The 16,876-nt window shown below is 36.1% G+C and overlaps 1 protein-coding gene across 2 annotated transcripts; it reads left to right on the top strand.

Moving 5' to 3' along the window:
- Positions 1-4,256: 4,256 nt before the first annotated feature.
- LOC135691762 (axin-1) lies at positions 4,257-13,445 on the top strand. 2 transcript variants are annotated; one of them, XM_065209725.2, is made up of 7 exons: positions 4,257-5,989; positions 8,155-8,283; positions 8,562-8,643; positions 9,031-9,171; positions 9,403-10,214; positions 11,074-11,421; positions 12,211-13,445. In XM_065209725.2, the coding sequence occupies exons 1-7, from the start codon at positions 5,163-5,165 to the stop codon at positions 12,329-12,331; spliced, it is 2,460 nt and encodes an 819-aa protein (XP_065065797.1). In that variant the 5' UTR covers positions 4,257-5,162; the 3' UTR covers positions 12,332-13,445. The 2 variants fall into 2 exon arrangements, with proteins under 2 accessions (XP_065065797.1, XP_065065796.1); XM_065209724.2 differs by having other exon boundaries at positions 4,295-5,989; positions 8,152-8,283.
- Positions 13,446-16,876: the final 3,431 nt, after the last annotated feature.

Consider the following 16,876-nt stretch of genomic DNA (forward strand, 5'->3'; position numbering starts at 1 on the left):
CAAAGAAAACTCACGTTTCACTCGAGATTTCATGATTTAACGCACGAAAATATGGCAAAAAATGCATCACGCAAAAATATGGGGGGCCCTGGAAAGGGCGCCAGGTAGAAGATCCCAAAAGGCTAAATACTGAGTGAATTGTGATCTATTTCCACAATGAGCGCTTCTTTGCTTCACAACGTATACAAGCTGTCAAATCATGACATAGCTCTACTGTACAACCCTCTTTGGCAAGGTCCTTGAAATCCCATCTGAATTTTAATAATCCAATTCAACTTTCTGCCTCGTATTATCCGTGGATTGAAGACCTGAATTTTGGCCTACCTACAATTTTCCTGGATGCTGGTGTTTATGATCGTGTGATGATGTAAAGTTTAAGCGTTTATTACAGATTTGACCGTATTTAGCGTCTGCGAATAAAACGTTGCACCAGGAACGACTTTTGCAAGTTTTTAAGCGCTTATAGAAGTTTCAACTTTATGAAATTGGTATCGAAAATCGTGAAAACCTGCGCGAAAACTAAAATTCCTGCGTCCGGTCCACAATCCGAATTTTCAGTTACCAATTCAATATAACGAAGTTTGAAGTAATTTTTGAAACGAGGCAAGATGTTCCATTTGGTGCGTTACAAACACAGTGCTTATGATATTGTAATGAGAAAACGACTATGAATAACTGGCACCGCGGAGTGTTTTTCAATTCGATCCACACTTTTGTATAAAATCTTATCCATCTTTGGTGATTCAAGGAAAAGTACTTCATATTAAGTATAGATGATGTGAAATGTTTCCCTTTCGATGAAATTTCTATATTATCTAGTGAAAAATAACTGGCTTTGTGGATATCTAGCCAATAAAACAAGGCACCTGAGAAAAAAGACGTAAAGCAATTATCAAAATACAAAAAAAAATTACCCAGATTCATATGCTATATAGCAGAGATGGGTAAGCTACGACCCGCGGGCCAGAATCCGGCCCGGGATGAGAATTCTTGTGGCCCGCGAGATGAAATATATCACATTATAATTTTTTTGGTTTGGATGATAAATCTGAACACCTAGGAATAAGGTCCGCAGTCGTGATAGTAATATGTTAAGGGAAGGTACCGAGCAACTTAGCTGATTTAAAAAAATACATTACAAAAGCAAAATCTCGACCTTTTCTGATTTGAAAAAAATCATTAATTTCATAATTACTTTCGAATTATAAAAAAACCCTCTCTAAGAAACTAAGTACTGGCGTGCTTTATTGGTAACATAATTATTGCATGCACATTGAAGAAGAAATGAAACTAACACATGTCAATAAAACATATCAACGTGTTTGGTGAGATGGATATAAATTGATATACAGTTCAATTAATTAAAAAAATTGTATTTCTGTTTTAATGTCCTTCTGCTATCCATGAAACAAAAAACTTAAGATAATTTTGAGTACTCTAATCCAGTAAAAAAAAATTTCGTTAAAGGGGGGGGGATTGCATCATCTCTTTTCGTTAAGCCATCATCTCAATTACCCATAGCAAGTATTGTTTTCTTTCAGTCATGGGTTTCTCTGCCTTCCCCATATGAATTTTGGGTTTGCACCACAAACTTATAGATACTGATTTGACACAAACAGTCCCAGAATGCAATTTCCGGTTCCTTGAAGCAAAAACTTCGCCAATTTAGTTTATTTGCTCCTTAACTTTATTAGCCTAAAAGTATGATATATCTATTCAAATTAAAAAGTCACTGAATTTAAAATCAATAATTCATGTGGAATTGCGATAAAACTGGCAACTATCAGTACGAAAAGTTTTTTTGGCGAGGTGGAAAGTGTCCTAAATTGAAACCTTGCTTGTCGCTCTAGTTCAAGGGTGGGCAGACTTTTTGGAGACTGGGCCAGATTCTTCATCAGACTTTTTTTTAAGCAGGCCAACCGTTAGAAGGGGCATCGGACAAAGGATCATGCTTCCTCCCAACTTTTGCAAAACAGAAGCCCATGTTATAAGAAAAACGAATACGATAGTTGTAAGTAAATGATAATTAAATGACAATGATAGTAATAATGATAATCATAACAATAATAATAACAATAATAATTTTTTTTTTAAACATCTCATTTTCATTGAATACATTTTAAATTGACAATTATACGACTCGCTTTTACAGGCATCATATAATTGGCTTATCTGCATTACAATATTTAAAAGTCAATTAGTTCGGGGCTTAGCCATGGTTTGTTAATAATAATAATAATAACAATATTAATAATAATGAAAAACTTTCATTTAATTCAATTACACTACAATTATGAAACTATCTTTTACATAGATTGTTTGTAATGATAGATAGAAGGTAGAAGCAGCTTGAATCTTTGAGTGCTTGGGTGTTAAAGATATTTTTGTTAAGAATTTCTCGTCTTTGAGGGCTTGGGCTTTGAAAAGCCTCTGTATCTTCCAAAAAATGTGATTGCAACAGGGCAACATACAACATTAAATATGTCATACAGATTTACACTATAGCATGTGCATTATTGTGCTAAGATATCAGATTATGCTCAAAATATATCAAATAGAAAACAGAAGTAATAGTCACCAGACAATGGCCTAGATTGGAAAATTAATAGGAAGGGTGAGAAACCTAGATTTTCCGACAAAAATCTAACAAGCATTTATATTTTTTCATGAAATTTAACATAACATTACGACATCGAAACTGAAATAAATAAATCTTTTGATATATTCAGATATTCTTATGTTTATCTAGCTTTAATTTTTTCCAATCAAAATGTAGCAATTAGATAATCATAGACAATCGTGTTAAATTCCCGACCAGACCAGATGTTTTCCGAGAAAATAGCAGTCTAGCTCTAAAGGGGGGTTTACCCCCTCTGACCCCCCCCTTCTATCTACGCCACTGCTACTAGAGCAGTGTAGACACCATAGCAATTTTAGCCTCCAAACTAACCACCATCATTTTCAATTGTAGCAACCATTATTTTCAAAAATTCCTGGGGAGCATTCCCCCTACCCCTTAAAAGTGTTTGCCTAAGGAATGCATTACTATTTATCTTTCGTCCTGACCCGGGGCCCATAAATCCTCTTTTCCTCTCTGGCTATGACAGGCACCGCGGAGCAGGGGTGCTGGGGGGGCTTTAGCCCCCCCCCCCTCACTTTTTGCCAGATATAAAATATCAAACTACCAGAAAAGCCTCTATTTATACGGTTTTAGCCCCACACTTTTTTTAGACCCCCCACTTTTCTCAACGCTCCGCGGTGCCTGTATGAGTGCGCACAATAAAATTCGATCTTACTGCTTTTGAAAACTTTCGCCCAGTCCTTCAAAGATTCTACGGCCCAGTCTTCAAGCAGGATGAATTCGTGACAACCAGTGGTGACAACAGATAGTGAACACATTCCTAGGTTTGATGAAGATATTGGAAAATCTAATTTTGAATCAATATGTTTCATTTGATATTTGTAATATCTCGGAAAACCATCCTTGCCAATCAAAAAATTATAATATGATTTTTTTCATCTCGCGGCCACAAAATTCTTTTCCCGGGCCAGATTCTGGTCCGCCGGCTATCGGTTGCCAACCCATGCATAAAAAAGTATAAAGTTTTTCACTTAATTGTGAGAACAGGATACGAAAATTCATTTGATGCAGACAAAGACAAACCACTAAATGGAAAAATATTCGATTTTGAATTGCAAATCACGAGTTTTTCCAAATATTTGCTTTCAACCGACGTGTTTAGTGTAAGGGGCTTCTCGGACAGAAAGATATTATTGAGGTGTACCTGTATTGGCGCCAGAATGATTTGCATGGTGCTTGGGCGCCATTCTCACACAATTTTATTTGCTGGTGCGAGCGAGCGGCTAGCGGGTAATGGCTTTTCTATTTGACCCCTGCCCCCATGCCGTGCTTGGCGGGAAGTTGAGTACTAACAATCCAAGAATGTGCATTCTGTCGGTAACTTTAAACGTGTCGGAGAATCAAGAATACTAGTTCAAGAATTTGTTATCGCACAGAAATGTTTTCAATTGGCTCATAAAAGGCTCATTTAAAATCCTCCTACGAAACAATTAACAATTTCGTTAGTAATATGTGCTCGTTTGTCTTCTGCATTGTTACTGGCTTTCAACATGTTGGATTTCGACGGTAGGCCCCGATTTCCACAATAATAAAAAACTGTTAGTCGTTTCAACAAACCTGGATCCTTACAACAAATATAGGCTTAAACTTCTACGAATCAATTCAATTTATTTAATGCATCAAAAACCAAATATGTTCTTGTGATCGGCTCGGAACCATAGAAGGGGTTGAAGAAATATTTCCTTGAACCGATCCCAAAGGATTTTTTTATTGTGTGCAGGCTTCAAAGGTGCCGCGTTTTGTCGGGTAGTTAATTGCGTTCGCTGTGTTTATCAAATGGCGGCTTCTTTTCGAGCGGGTTTGATTGACATCGGCGCTGTCAGGCTTCATCGCAGCTGCTTGTAATTAGCTGGCCGGCTTACATGTGCAAAGTTGGCACACGACCATGTGCTAACACCCTAAAATATTAGCAACGATCGCTGATTGGTGCGGTTTCGTCTCTCAAAGTGACGTTGCTCGCACGGCTTTCACTTGGGAAGCCACTACATTGCGGCGGCATTGTTTGATGTCCGATCAATCAAGTGAAACCTTCATAGTAGGCCCGAACGAAGCCTCTCCAGTGTTGTGAAGGCCACATAATGCTTATAACTTGGATCGCGAAACTGCCTGCATCGAAATTGGCTTTTCTCACAACTTTATAGCAAACGTAGTGGCAGGACTTTATCGTAAGACTTCCAAAGAGATTCGCTTTATTCTTTATGTTTAAAAGGATGTATGCATTCGATGTTTGTTTATACTTTTGCCGTTCATCCGACTGCGGCCTTTATTGAAGTGCCGAAATCTTGTGAAAGGCGGCTAAGTTGCAAGGGAAAGCGCTATTGTTGGGGCTCATCACTGTTCATATGTCGCTGTGAAAGTAGATAATTGCTTGTGTCCGTCGTTGGTTCATTTCTAATCGATTATGCTGAAAGTAGTTTATCTGAGTTGTTTCTGTAACGCTTGCTGATGTTCCTGTTATCATTTTGAAGCTTGTCGTTCAGGGATTTGGGCCTAACACAGAACTCCAACTCAAATTTCCAACATGGACGTTGAAACTGCGGTTCTACCGACTTCTAGTCGGCCTCCACCAGCGGGGCAGGATGCAGTCGATTTCAAGGAAGAAGAATTCAAGGCAACTGAATGCCAAGGAGCAAAAGCTAATTGCTACGAGATTGGAAAACCTATCCAAGGAACTCCCCTAACTTTGTCATGTCAAAACCCCTTGGATGTATCGCAGAAAATGGCACATTTTCAACAAAACTTTGCACTTGACGAAGCTTGTAATGCAGCTGCTATTCGAAACAATAATATTTGTTCAGAATATTTTTATGAAAACTGGAGAAACAATTTTGAATCACTAGTTTATGATGCCGAAGGTCGACAAGTTTTTTATTTGTACCTGAAACATGTGAAGCATGCCGTACTACTCGATTGCTTGCAAGCATGTGAAGTCTTTCGTGCGCTTCCACCGACGAACGATTTGTATATATCTGCAAGGGATTTTTATAAAAGATTTATACAGTTTAGAAACCCCAAGCTTCATATACACGACTCAACTAGGACCAAAGTCAATCAGTGGATGAGGAATAGTTCTTTGCATAGATCAATGTTTGAAGGTGTTGAGTGTGATGTTTTGACTGAACTGAAAAACACATGGCACCATAGGTTTATATCTTCAGATTATTTCTTGAATTATTGCTTATCTGCTAATCAAGGCCCTCTCGAAACTTCAAAGCAATTTCAGTCCAGCTCGAAGGGATTAAGGATGCCAGTCGTGGAAGAAGAGAACACGGGGGATTTTCGCGAAAAAGATGGCGCCCACGGTAAAGAAATTAAAGGGAAATCCATGAAGTTCTCAGATGAGCTTAGGTGAGATTTCTTTGTAATTCTTTACAGCAATCCAGTTGATAATTCTGTTTTCTATGACTTAAACCCCAAATGGTCTCAAGAAATGATCCCTATTGTTGTTCAGCTTATCTTCAAAATGATCTAGAAATCGGCATGCAAAAAGGGACACGGCTTCCTTATTATCTTTTACGATGTCTCTTTTATTATATGACAGCAAGTAAATATCAAGATCAAAATTTGTATGCTGTCTTGTTTAGAAATAAAAGTCTTTACAAAACCTCATTTTGTCGTATTTAGACTGATGGACAAGAGGCGGTACTTTTAATGTACAAAGTTTTAATTATGGGAGGTACTTGTGCACAGCGTTTGAAAACTGGTTCACTTCAAAGTTTCCTTCGTGAATTTTCACTATGTGTATTGTCATATGAAAGTGGTGACATGTGATCCCTCTGTTTCTGGATGACAAGGACCTTGTCGAGGCCTTTGGATCAAATATCATAAGTTGATAATTAGCCTTCGAATATTATTATTAGGTTAACCATCCACCTAGTTACAGTTTCTAAAGTGTTTATAAGTATTCTTTTTTAACAAAGAATAGTTTATCGATTCACTGTTTCCTTCAATTTAACTCCAGGGAGCTTTCTCCTTGTGCATTTATTTGTTATTTAGTTAAGAAGTGTTTAGTAATTAAGTAAACAAGTCTAATGCCATGTTGGTTCCTGATATAGGGGTGCCTCACCCCGTATCCTTTTGATTTACCTCAGATTGGTTCAAAGTCCTTTGCTTGAACAAACTATTGCAAAGATCTGCCCAAAGATGTTTTGTTTTTTGGGCGGTCCCGCCGATACTTGTATTTGGCATATTTAGAACACATTCGATAAGACTTTCATGGAAATATATTTTTCAATCAAAATAGATAATATATTGATTTCCTAAAAACCTCAACAACTTTTACTATTGAATTGATGTTCAGAGGATCTTGGCAATTTTCTCTTTGTAGTGGATGGTGTAAACGAATCAATTGTAACCATTGTTAGTGACAGCTTCAGCATATAAATCTGCCTCTTTTTATGGGTCGACTTCAGGCTTTTATTTTTTGGGAGTTTTTTCAAGAAACATATTTGCCTGAAATGATGGTTATCGCGTATTGAAATTTCTCATTGAAACGTGCAATGTCACAAGTATTCTACTCATTAGCAAAGTTAGACAATAAAAAGAATAGGATATTGCATGTCTTCTCTTGGTATTTACTTAAGCTGAACAACACTCGAGAAAGAATCAGGTTTCATCTCCTCTTTCTCTGCCTGTTAAAGATCACTTTGTTCAAGCAAGGGTCAACATGCGGTGTATGTCAAGTTGGGATTACATTGAATACCATGCAAACCACATCCTCTGCTCTCCGTTTTGCTAGCTTTTTGAACTTTGTCTTGCTGGAATTCAAAACTTCCTCAAATAAACCCATAAAGAAGGTAATTAAAGCAGCTCCAGATCTTTGATTTAAGAGGAAACCAATGATGCTTTGTAATGCACCCTGTTAAAATAAAAGATTTTCATTGGATTTTGACAGAGCTAGCAAGTCATTTACTCTACTCAAAGAGGAAGGTTGTCAACAAGAGCTTCTGCAAGCCTCTGCTTTTGTTCGTTTGCTTGTTAACCGCCTCAGCCAACCAAGCTCTTTTCAATCCAAATCCCTTTATTTTTCATCCTTCATTTTGCATATGAAAATCCTGAAATTGACCGTGACTGTTCGTTGTTCCGTAATTAGCTTTCAAATCAATATTTTTGAATGTTTAAATCTTTCGGAAAACATCTGCACAAATGAAATTTTCTACCGTAATTCCATTTTAATTATCTTGTTTCATGGAATCTGAAGGCCTTTAACTTGCTTTTCTTACTGTGCCTCTGTCAGATGGCTTGTTCAAAAATCCCTTTCACGTTAAGGGGTGCTGGCAGAGGTACAGAAGGTTTATAGTAATACACATTTGTCTTTGATTTCTTGTATAATTAGAAGAAAGTATATATAAAGTACAACATCATTTATAAAGATGAAGTAGAAAGATAAATATCTTAGTAAGTCTTATATATTTGCTTTGTGAGATACCCCTAATAATGAACTTTTGGTGATTGACAGGGAATAAGGGGATTGTAATAGGAACTGCTCTAATGATCTGCATTTTTTTTAGAAGGACAGTGCAGGATACAGCAATATCTTGTCAGCGAGCAGAAAACCCCAGTTTGATGGCCAAAGCTGAGAGTGATCTTGGTGATCCTGATTGCAAGGAACGAAAACCAAAGCAGGATTCACTGGTAGCAAGGTGAAGACTAGCGTTGTGAATTTTAAGGGTGTCATGTTTATCTTAGAGCACCAGAGACAAAGGATGTATATAGCTTTTTGAATTCCCAGTTAAATTTTCCTTGTACCAAAGCTTTTAAACATGCTGTTAAGATAATCCATGCCATCAATTTGATACAAAGACCCTTTATACACAACTTTGCTGTTACATGGACAGTTATTGACTGTGTATTTAATAGGCCTAGTGTTTAAATCAATGTAATATAAGAGTTTTTAATCAACTTTCCCTATTCTTTTCAGTGATTTGATGATTGGTAAAAAGACAAGACAGAAAAACAAAGAACATGAAGACAATTTACCAACCCTGCCCCATTTTAAACCAGTATGTTGTCCTAATGCTCTTTCATATTTCTATGCCAAGGCTTTTTAATTTGATTACAGGGTTGCTGAGGTTCTCTTTTTAACATAATCAGTTAAAAAAGGACTATGAACATTCCAGAGCTTTTGTGGAAGACCTGTAGGGCTTGAAATTAGATTGTTAGTAGTCAGATTCTTGAATTGCAATAAATGTTACAGCCTTCGGGGCTTGCACCACAGAATACTTACAGAACTAATATTTAAAGCTTGTCTTGTTACAAATCTAAATTGCAAAGATTCACATCTATCAAATATATATTTATAGATTAATGTAAATGTAAACTTTACAGAATAATTCTTGATAGATTAAGGTTATTTAAAAGATGTATCACAAGAAGCATTTTTATTTTAGCGAACAGAAAGGATTAGTAGAGAAGCCATGAAACCCATGAAGCCAGAAGAGTTTGCCAATGTTCTTTGTCAGAAATTAGAAAAAGTCATTCGAGATAGAGCTCTAGCAGAAAGCCAAGTAGAGACTCCGCTTCCAGTAACTGTGAGTGATCACTTTTTATTTGCTAGTTTTTTGGCTATTGAATTCAGTGTTTCCTTTTTATATTTCCTATTTTATATTTGTGCATTGTATTTTCCTTATTATTGCTTTCTAAAAAGTCCAAATTTGTATTATTCTATATGTTCAAGTTGATATCGTGCTCAATTCTGAGATAAAAATTTTGAAAATCTTAGTATTTGTGTTTTGTTAACATATAAAACTCCAATTTTTCAGGATGAGTTAGTGCACACCATAAACCAAAATGAACAGAGTACACCTATGGTTTCAACTGGAACTGGTCTGGCATCCACAGATGAAAATATTGCCACTGGAAGCTGCCAGGGACATAGCAATTACCCACACTCAGAAAGGTATTCAGTGGCAGGAATGTCTTCAACCAGTGGATCTGAGCTGAAGTCAGATAGTCAGCTTAAATACAGACATGGAGCGAAAGAACTTGCTTCTGCTGTACACCATGCACTAAGGACAGAATTAAAGGAATGTCATTGCCAGCAGTGCCTTGAAAAACAGCTTTCCTCGCGAAAATTTGAAAATACAACTCATAATAATATAGTACAAGATGAAATTGGTTCACAAATTGCGCACTGTCAGTGTTGTAGACTCTTGCAGAAAGGTCACCAGGAACCATTGTTACATCATAAAAATAATGGACAACATGGAAAACTGACAACTTCAAATTTAGAAAATCTTAAAGGTCCACAGGTAATGGTAGATCATCAAAGAATTTACTCATGGATGGAACATAATGAAAAATATAAATCTGAAATGATGCATCCTCATTCAATAGACTCGTCTTCACAGACAAATGCAACAAAACATAGGCATAGACAGCCTGTTGTTTATGATACAAGTAGGCCTAGCTGTTCTTCAGGCAGTGTGGAACATGGATTTGCAAGAGATCATGCTCTACCACTTCTTTCACAGCCTGATACTAGTTTGGTATTAGAGGAAGCAAAACGTAGATTGGAAGATACAAATCGTTCTATGGGCAAAAGTTCCAGAAGAAGTGGAAGGTCAAGTAGCAGGTATGAATTATAATTATATATTCACTGTATTTATATCAAAGATACTGTGTATGTAAAACTGGGGGTTGCAACTTAGAACTGTCTTATTCTTTGTACCAAAGAATATTTATTATTAATTAATCATGAAACCAGTATACATATACCAGTAAATGATTAAAATTACTGCTTTAATCATATGTCTGCTGTATAGTGCTTCATGCCATATTGCAGACTGGCAAACTGTACATTGCCTTATGAGCTTATTCCCTTCCCTTACAAATCAAATGCAACTTACATATAAAAACTGACAGTTGCCTAATGATCACATTAAGCATTAGATTAAGAGTAGCAGATACATATATTAATGAAAACTACTGTTTTCCAGTCTGTCATAAAGTGCATAATGCTATTTCTAGTTTCACCCTTACAGTGATAATGTGATCATCAGACCTCATTATCTGTGATCATAGCTATTCATTGCCTATAAGGATTTTATGTACTTTCCAGCACCCTTTTAAAATAATACAAAAAGGGATTCAGAGAATGTGCCTACTCAATTGTACATGTTGGGGTGCATATTGTAAGTTAGAATATTAAAATCATTGACTTAATCTTAATCTCAGTACTTGAAACCTGAAATAAGAGTACAGATGTCATATGCAGTTCTGAAATGAGGACAGAAAAAGAGCCATTATTCACATAAGGTTGTGATGTACAGGGTTTGAAAGGCTTGTTAGTATTTCCTCATGACAACTGATAAATGTGAGTTTTATGTACAATGCATCTTCAATGTTCATCAAATTTGACCCCCCCCCCCCCTCTTCTTCTGTAATGAAATCTCTAATTTTCTCAGCCTCTTATTTTTTATCATCTCTTGTAGGGCACCATACATGGAGTCTGTTTACCCTGAAACAGCCATGAGTACCACATCAGATAACTGGACCTTATCAGATTCTGCTTCATCTGTGTCAAGAAACCAGGTTCCTTCAATTATATCTTCATCAATTCCATCATCAGCATCCCAGTATATTAACGAATCAACCAGTAACCTTCATTGTGACAGTGTCCGTAGCCATAGCAGTGGTGGTAGCAGAGGAAGCAGAAGTGATATGACTGTTGTTACTTACTTTTTGGGACTTGAGCCTATTCCATATAGAACAAGTCTTCGTGGCAAAAATATCACCTTGGCACAGTTTAAAGCACTGATCACTAAAAAGGGAACTTATAGGTATGTACAACTTTATGCTTCATTTGTGATTGTGAAAGGGTTATTTTTCAATTTTGAATTTTGATATATTGTAGTAATGTTAGTTGATAGTTCTTCTTAATTGTACATTGATGCAAACAAAAACCTTCAATATACAATCTTGAGGTTTTGATAGGCAGGTGTGATCTCAATAATTGCTGCTCAAGAAAGAATTTAATTTCATGACTGCAATTAAAGCATACTAATGATAAACTCTGAAGTTAATGAAATTCTTTGTTATGCCCTATAAGGGATAAAAGCCACAATCCGATGTGGTATCTTTTACATGCTATATGTGGCCAAGTATTGGATTGAAGTTAGAGAGGTAGTCACGCGTGGAATGACACTTTATTAATCTAATATTTAGTTCCTTGATTTAAACGATTTCGCTGGCTATCATACGGAACTTTGGAGGCAGATTAGAGAGAGCTGATCATTGACAACAAGGCATGTTGATTGGATTTGTGAAGGGTACTGGCTAATAAACTGTTTCTTGACCAACTTTAGTTGATGCGTACTGCAAAATGAGTAGCTTTGCGGTTTTCTTCTAACCCAACTATGAACCTGCATTGTACTTGTATTTTGTATGACGTCTTTACAACATTTGCCTGTATATGGATGTAATCCTCGTTATCCTTTTCATCGGATCTTATGTTTGTTTGCTCCCTATGCTTTGTACAGTCAGCCAGTGGGTCCGTTGTCAATCCTACCAAACCGAGGTTCTTGATCAAAGTATCAACCAAACTAAATAAGCTCCTCTTTTGTTTCCAGGTACTTCTTCAAAACCAAAACTAAAGATGATGGCACTGTCTACCAGCAAGTCGAGAACGATGATGAGTATTTGCCTAAATTCGAAAATAAAATTGTAGTAAAAGTGGAAAAGGTTGAATAATAATCAGCGACATTAATTCTGGAAAGTAATGATAATGTAATTATTTCAAAATCAACATATTCTGTTAACTTTATAATTCGCACACACATCTTTTGTTATTGTTTAAACTTCCTCAGGACAAGTATTTTTGCTCAGCTATTTCGAAACAAAGACACCTCAGTCGATTATTTAAGTTTGTGTGACAATTCAGCCCGCATTGTGATTTTCAGAGTTGCGACGAAACGGCTTGGGAATAAAGAGACCTCGATTTATTTAAGAGTCCCAAAAGTAGTGCTGCTATGAACTGAACCAATCTTACATAGCCTGCATGCGATTTCCTGATGAATTTCGCCATGTGCTCTCTAGGATTACAATCTTTTAAGGAAATATCAGCCTTTCATGTAATTAAGCAAGCCATTATTCAGGACCAGCTTACTGCTAGCTTTATGCTGATGTACGTAGACGTTTCCTATATGCAAAAGACCATCCAGTGTTAATGCCTAACTACTACGAAAAATGAAACAATTGACGGAGATGCATCACGTAATGGAAGATGCAATACATAGTTGGAGCGTAAGGTCATTGCTAAAGCTAGACAGTTTCCTGGTTTCCTTGTAGCTTGTTTGTACATTTTGAGATTAAGATAAAAGATTTCTTTGATATCCTAATGAAAATCTTGTGATTTAATAAAAAGAGCATCTTTGATGTTTTTCCCATGTGAATTAGCCCCTGACACATGATATATGAGATAAAGAGTGCTATATCATGAAACCCAAGCACCTTCTCCCCTTTACTTAGCACCCCTGTACATCTAGGCACATAATTTTTGTCCGGCAATTCATTGCATCTTGTATCAATTAACTTGCTATACACACGAGGTGTTCGTATCCCTGTAGAGCATATTAGATAATGGTAGTTTGATATGAAACATTTCATAAGCCATACACATTTTTTATACGAAAACTATTGATAATTTTAAATTCTGTCTCAGAGAGGTATTGGAAGTAATGTGTACAAAAATTTTGTAATATATTATACATATTGGATACGTTAGAAAGCTGTGTAACCTCATTTGGTTTGAAGTTAGATTTGAATGCATTTTAAATGGACTGATGACAAGAAATGCGTTTGGTGACTCTCCTCAATTTTCTGTGATGTTTTAGTAAACCATTCACCATCTGCATTTTCAATTTTGATTAATATGATGGCTTGCTGATTGTTGGCAATAGAGATTACAGCAATCATTTGATAGATTTATGCGCGTTGCAGTTCAAAGCAACACTTTTGGCAGGAGTTAAGAAGCGAGTCTTATTAAATACTTGTCTGAATGCGCCAGTCACAGTAGCAAGCTTTTGCGTCGATCTGAAAACATGAAATTCAAAAAATTTAGCATTTGGTTGCATGGCCCACACTGAATTTTGACCACTGGATTCATCACAAAATCGCATTTGCATCCCAACTCTGCTGCCAGTTTGAGAATACCTTTAAATGAACAGTTGAATTCCTAAATCTAATCGTATCTATTTTTTGGTAAATGACGTTAAAATGACCAATAAAACAGCTTTGCGCCGTATGATGGTTTTGCAGGATGAGCTTCAAAACCAGCTCCTAGCTCAAGAATCATTTAACAAGCCATACCTTTTATGTGTTAAATACTGTATGGAACTCTATTTTTCTATTTTTTTGGTGCTCCACAGAATATGATAATCGAAGCTTGAAAGTACTTCCTGATGATGCTATAACAATGACAACCTACAGTAATTTCATAGGTTTTTGTGTTTTCGTTTGTCGAACACTGTATGTGAAACACGTCCACTATAAAGTCCCATTGCCTCTAGCTTTTTTGTTGGAAAAGCCCTTACTGTGTTGAAAATACAGACAGAAGATCTAACTAATCAATGAGATTTAAAGCTGAACCCACTTGACTAAGAATGCTGTTAAAAATCTCTTCAAATTAGAGAAGAAATATTAATCATTATCCTAAACAGATCAATAAATAAACAGATAATGCTTTATATGAATAAAGGAATCCATATTGCCAAAAAATGTTTTTTAATAAAGATATTACAATGTTTTGCTAGTTCTCAAATCATTTCTAGAACCCCGATACGGATTGCCTTATGCTTTATGCCAGCCAAAGAATCACATTGATGGACCACTCGATGACGAAAGTTTGAGCTCTGCATTTTTAAACTCGATTTATCTTAGTTTTTTATATGTTAGCTTAAATTTCCATTTTTGGGATTTGCTAGTTTTTGTAGCAAGTTTTTTATATAAAAAAATAAGAGTAAGATTTTTCTACAATGTTTAAAGTAAGGGTGCTTGCCAAGTTTTTCTTGGAAAGTGGTTAATATACAAATTTTTTTCAATAACAGCATCGTTTCGGAAATCAGATTGTGATATTGATGTAATACTTGAGCTTGCATTAGAAAGGTTTTAAGAAATTATCGTTACCTTACCTGAATTTTTCCGTTTTCACATGAAATTCGATAAAACTTTACTCCTTTTTACCTTGTTTGTACTTTATTTCAAACGAAACAGATACATTTGCAAATGGAATTTAAAAACAGTCAGAAATGAAAACTGATCTAAATGAAGATGTCCCATTCTATTATCATCTAGAAACTACTTACCTGACTAGGAAATGTAATCAAAACAGGTTTCAAAAACCTTTTGACTATGCCAGGTGCATTGACTTTCCCAGGTACAATGACGGTCCATTCTTCAGCTCAGAAATATCGTTGCTTGCATAATGCTGTTCGAGTAGTGGAAATTCTTTTTTTTTCGGTAAGTTCAGAATATCTATGAAGAGTTGTATAGAAGAACACGTTTGAATCATGTAGCAAATATCATTGATGAAGCAATCTGAATGGGTTCGATAATCAATGTACATTAACAACAAAAATTTTCCTCAGATAACTTTTTGGCGGATAAACTTGGTCGAAAAAAAATTTCGGACAACTTTTGAGAACTTCGGACAAAATTTCATTGTATATTTTTAACATAAATATAGCAGCATATTGACAAAATCTTCAAAGGCCAAACCATACAGATTGCTTTATACTCAATCCCATAGGTACCGACTTCGTGGAGACTTAGGAGCTCGAGCACCCGCTCAGAATTATTTGGCTCAACCCCCCCTCCCCCCCTCTCCCTCTCCCCCCAGATAGCGTGTCAGAAAGACCAAACTAAAGCGATTATTTATTCAGTTTATGTAAAGGCTGGGTCAACAGAGATGCTTTTAGCATTCAAAGAGTCTCTACTCTATATCTAAATGGTATGACAGTTTATGTAAAATTGTGAATATAAGTATCAGATTCGGAAAGCATGAGACAATCTTCAACAGGAAATGTTGGTCTGGAAAGTTTGCGTCTATTGAGTAAAATGTGTAAAATGTGTGAGTCCTTACTCGTTACAAATGCAAATACCTTGAACGAATTAAAGAAATAGTACAGTTGAGTAAAAAAAGTCAGAGGAGGAATCTTTTGAAGCCGGCGACAAAAGACAGTTTGAGCAGGTAGCCAGGGTGTAAGATGGGGGGGGGGGCAAAAGCGCGTTGATCATGGGAAAATTGGATTCCACACCTTTTAGAATGGCAGAAAACGCCCTTTTTCAAAAATATCTTTTGCCATTGGGGGCAACCGCCCCTCTTACCTCCCTCTCGCTACGCAACTAAGAACTATTTTTTTTTGAGCAATGATGATAAAGAAGTTAGTTCAAGAACCGACAATGGTGATGATGATCATGATGCCGACGGTAAAGACAATCATTGAGACGTTGTAAATGAGGAAAAGGGCGTAGTTCATACTGAAAAGATAAAAAGGATACATTAATTTTATTCCCAACGTCATCTAAGAGTTTTTTATGCGAATTCTCAAAAATATTAAATTCAAAAAATTTCATCGTGACCAAATACCGTCTCATTTTGAATTTCGTCGAAGAAAATTTCGTCAAAATATTGGTCCGAAAATTTGTCACGACGAAATTGTTTGCAGTTAATGTAGTTCCCCGTCTTGTTCGTCGAGAGAGTAATAAAAGCAAATTGATATAGCAAAAGTACGACTTTGAATATGGAAGTTGAATATAATTGCGGCGTTTCGAGCATAACGCTTAAATGGTTAAAAAGGGAGTGAAGAGTAGAATCTAAAGATTAACATGACTTTTTCAGTCATAATAACCAGTGCATGCATGATCCATCGAGTGATTTTCTGGAAATCCAAACTATTATTTGTGTGATTTTGTCACTTTTTTAAATAGAAATATCACTTCTGTTAATTTAAGTTTCGATGGATATATAGCCTCCAGGAGAGATTGGTTAAAGATTTCGCTACTAACTGACACATCTTCAATCCAAAAAAAATCAGTAATTTCGTTGGAATAACACAAGGACCGATTGATTTTGATGAATCAAGATCTATAATTATTCCATTTAATTTAATAGGAGTGACTGGTAAAAGACAGACTGATTTGGGAATTCTATTAACAAGATTGATTTGGTGATGTCAGCATTGACGAACAAATCATAGTCTTCGTTCGATATTTCAGTTGGGCCTGACCTTATTCAAA

Source organism: Rhopilema esculentum, chromosome 13 (genome assembly GCF_057945365.1).
Source record: "Rhopilema esculentum isolate cy_ngs chromosome 13, ASM5794536v1, whole genome shotgun sequence".
NCBI lineage: Eukaryota > Metazoa > Cnidaria > Scyphozoa > Rhizostomeae > Rhizostomatidae > Rhopilema > Rhopilema esculentum.

Coding starts and splice junctions, on each gene's coding strand:
- LOC135691762 (XM_065209724.2), top strand. CDS start 5,163: ATGGACGTTGAAACTGCGGTTCTACCGACTTCTAGTCGGCCTCCACCA. Junction 5,990..8,151: donor AAGTTCTCAGATGAGCTTAG/GTGAGATTTCTT, acceptor CATTTTTTTTAG/AAGGACAGTGCAGGATACAG. Junction 11,422..12,210: donor ACTAAAAAGGGAACTTATAG/GTATGTACAACT, acceptor TTTTGTTTCCAG/GTACTTCTTCAAAACCAAAA.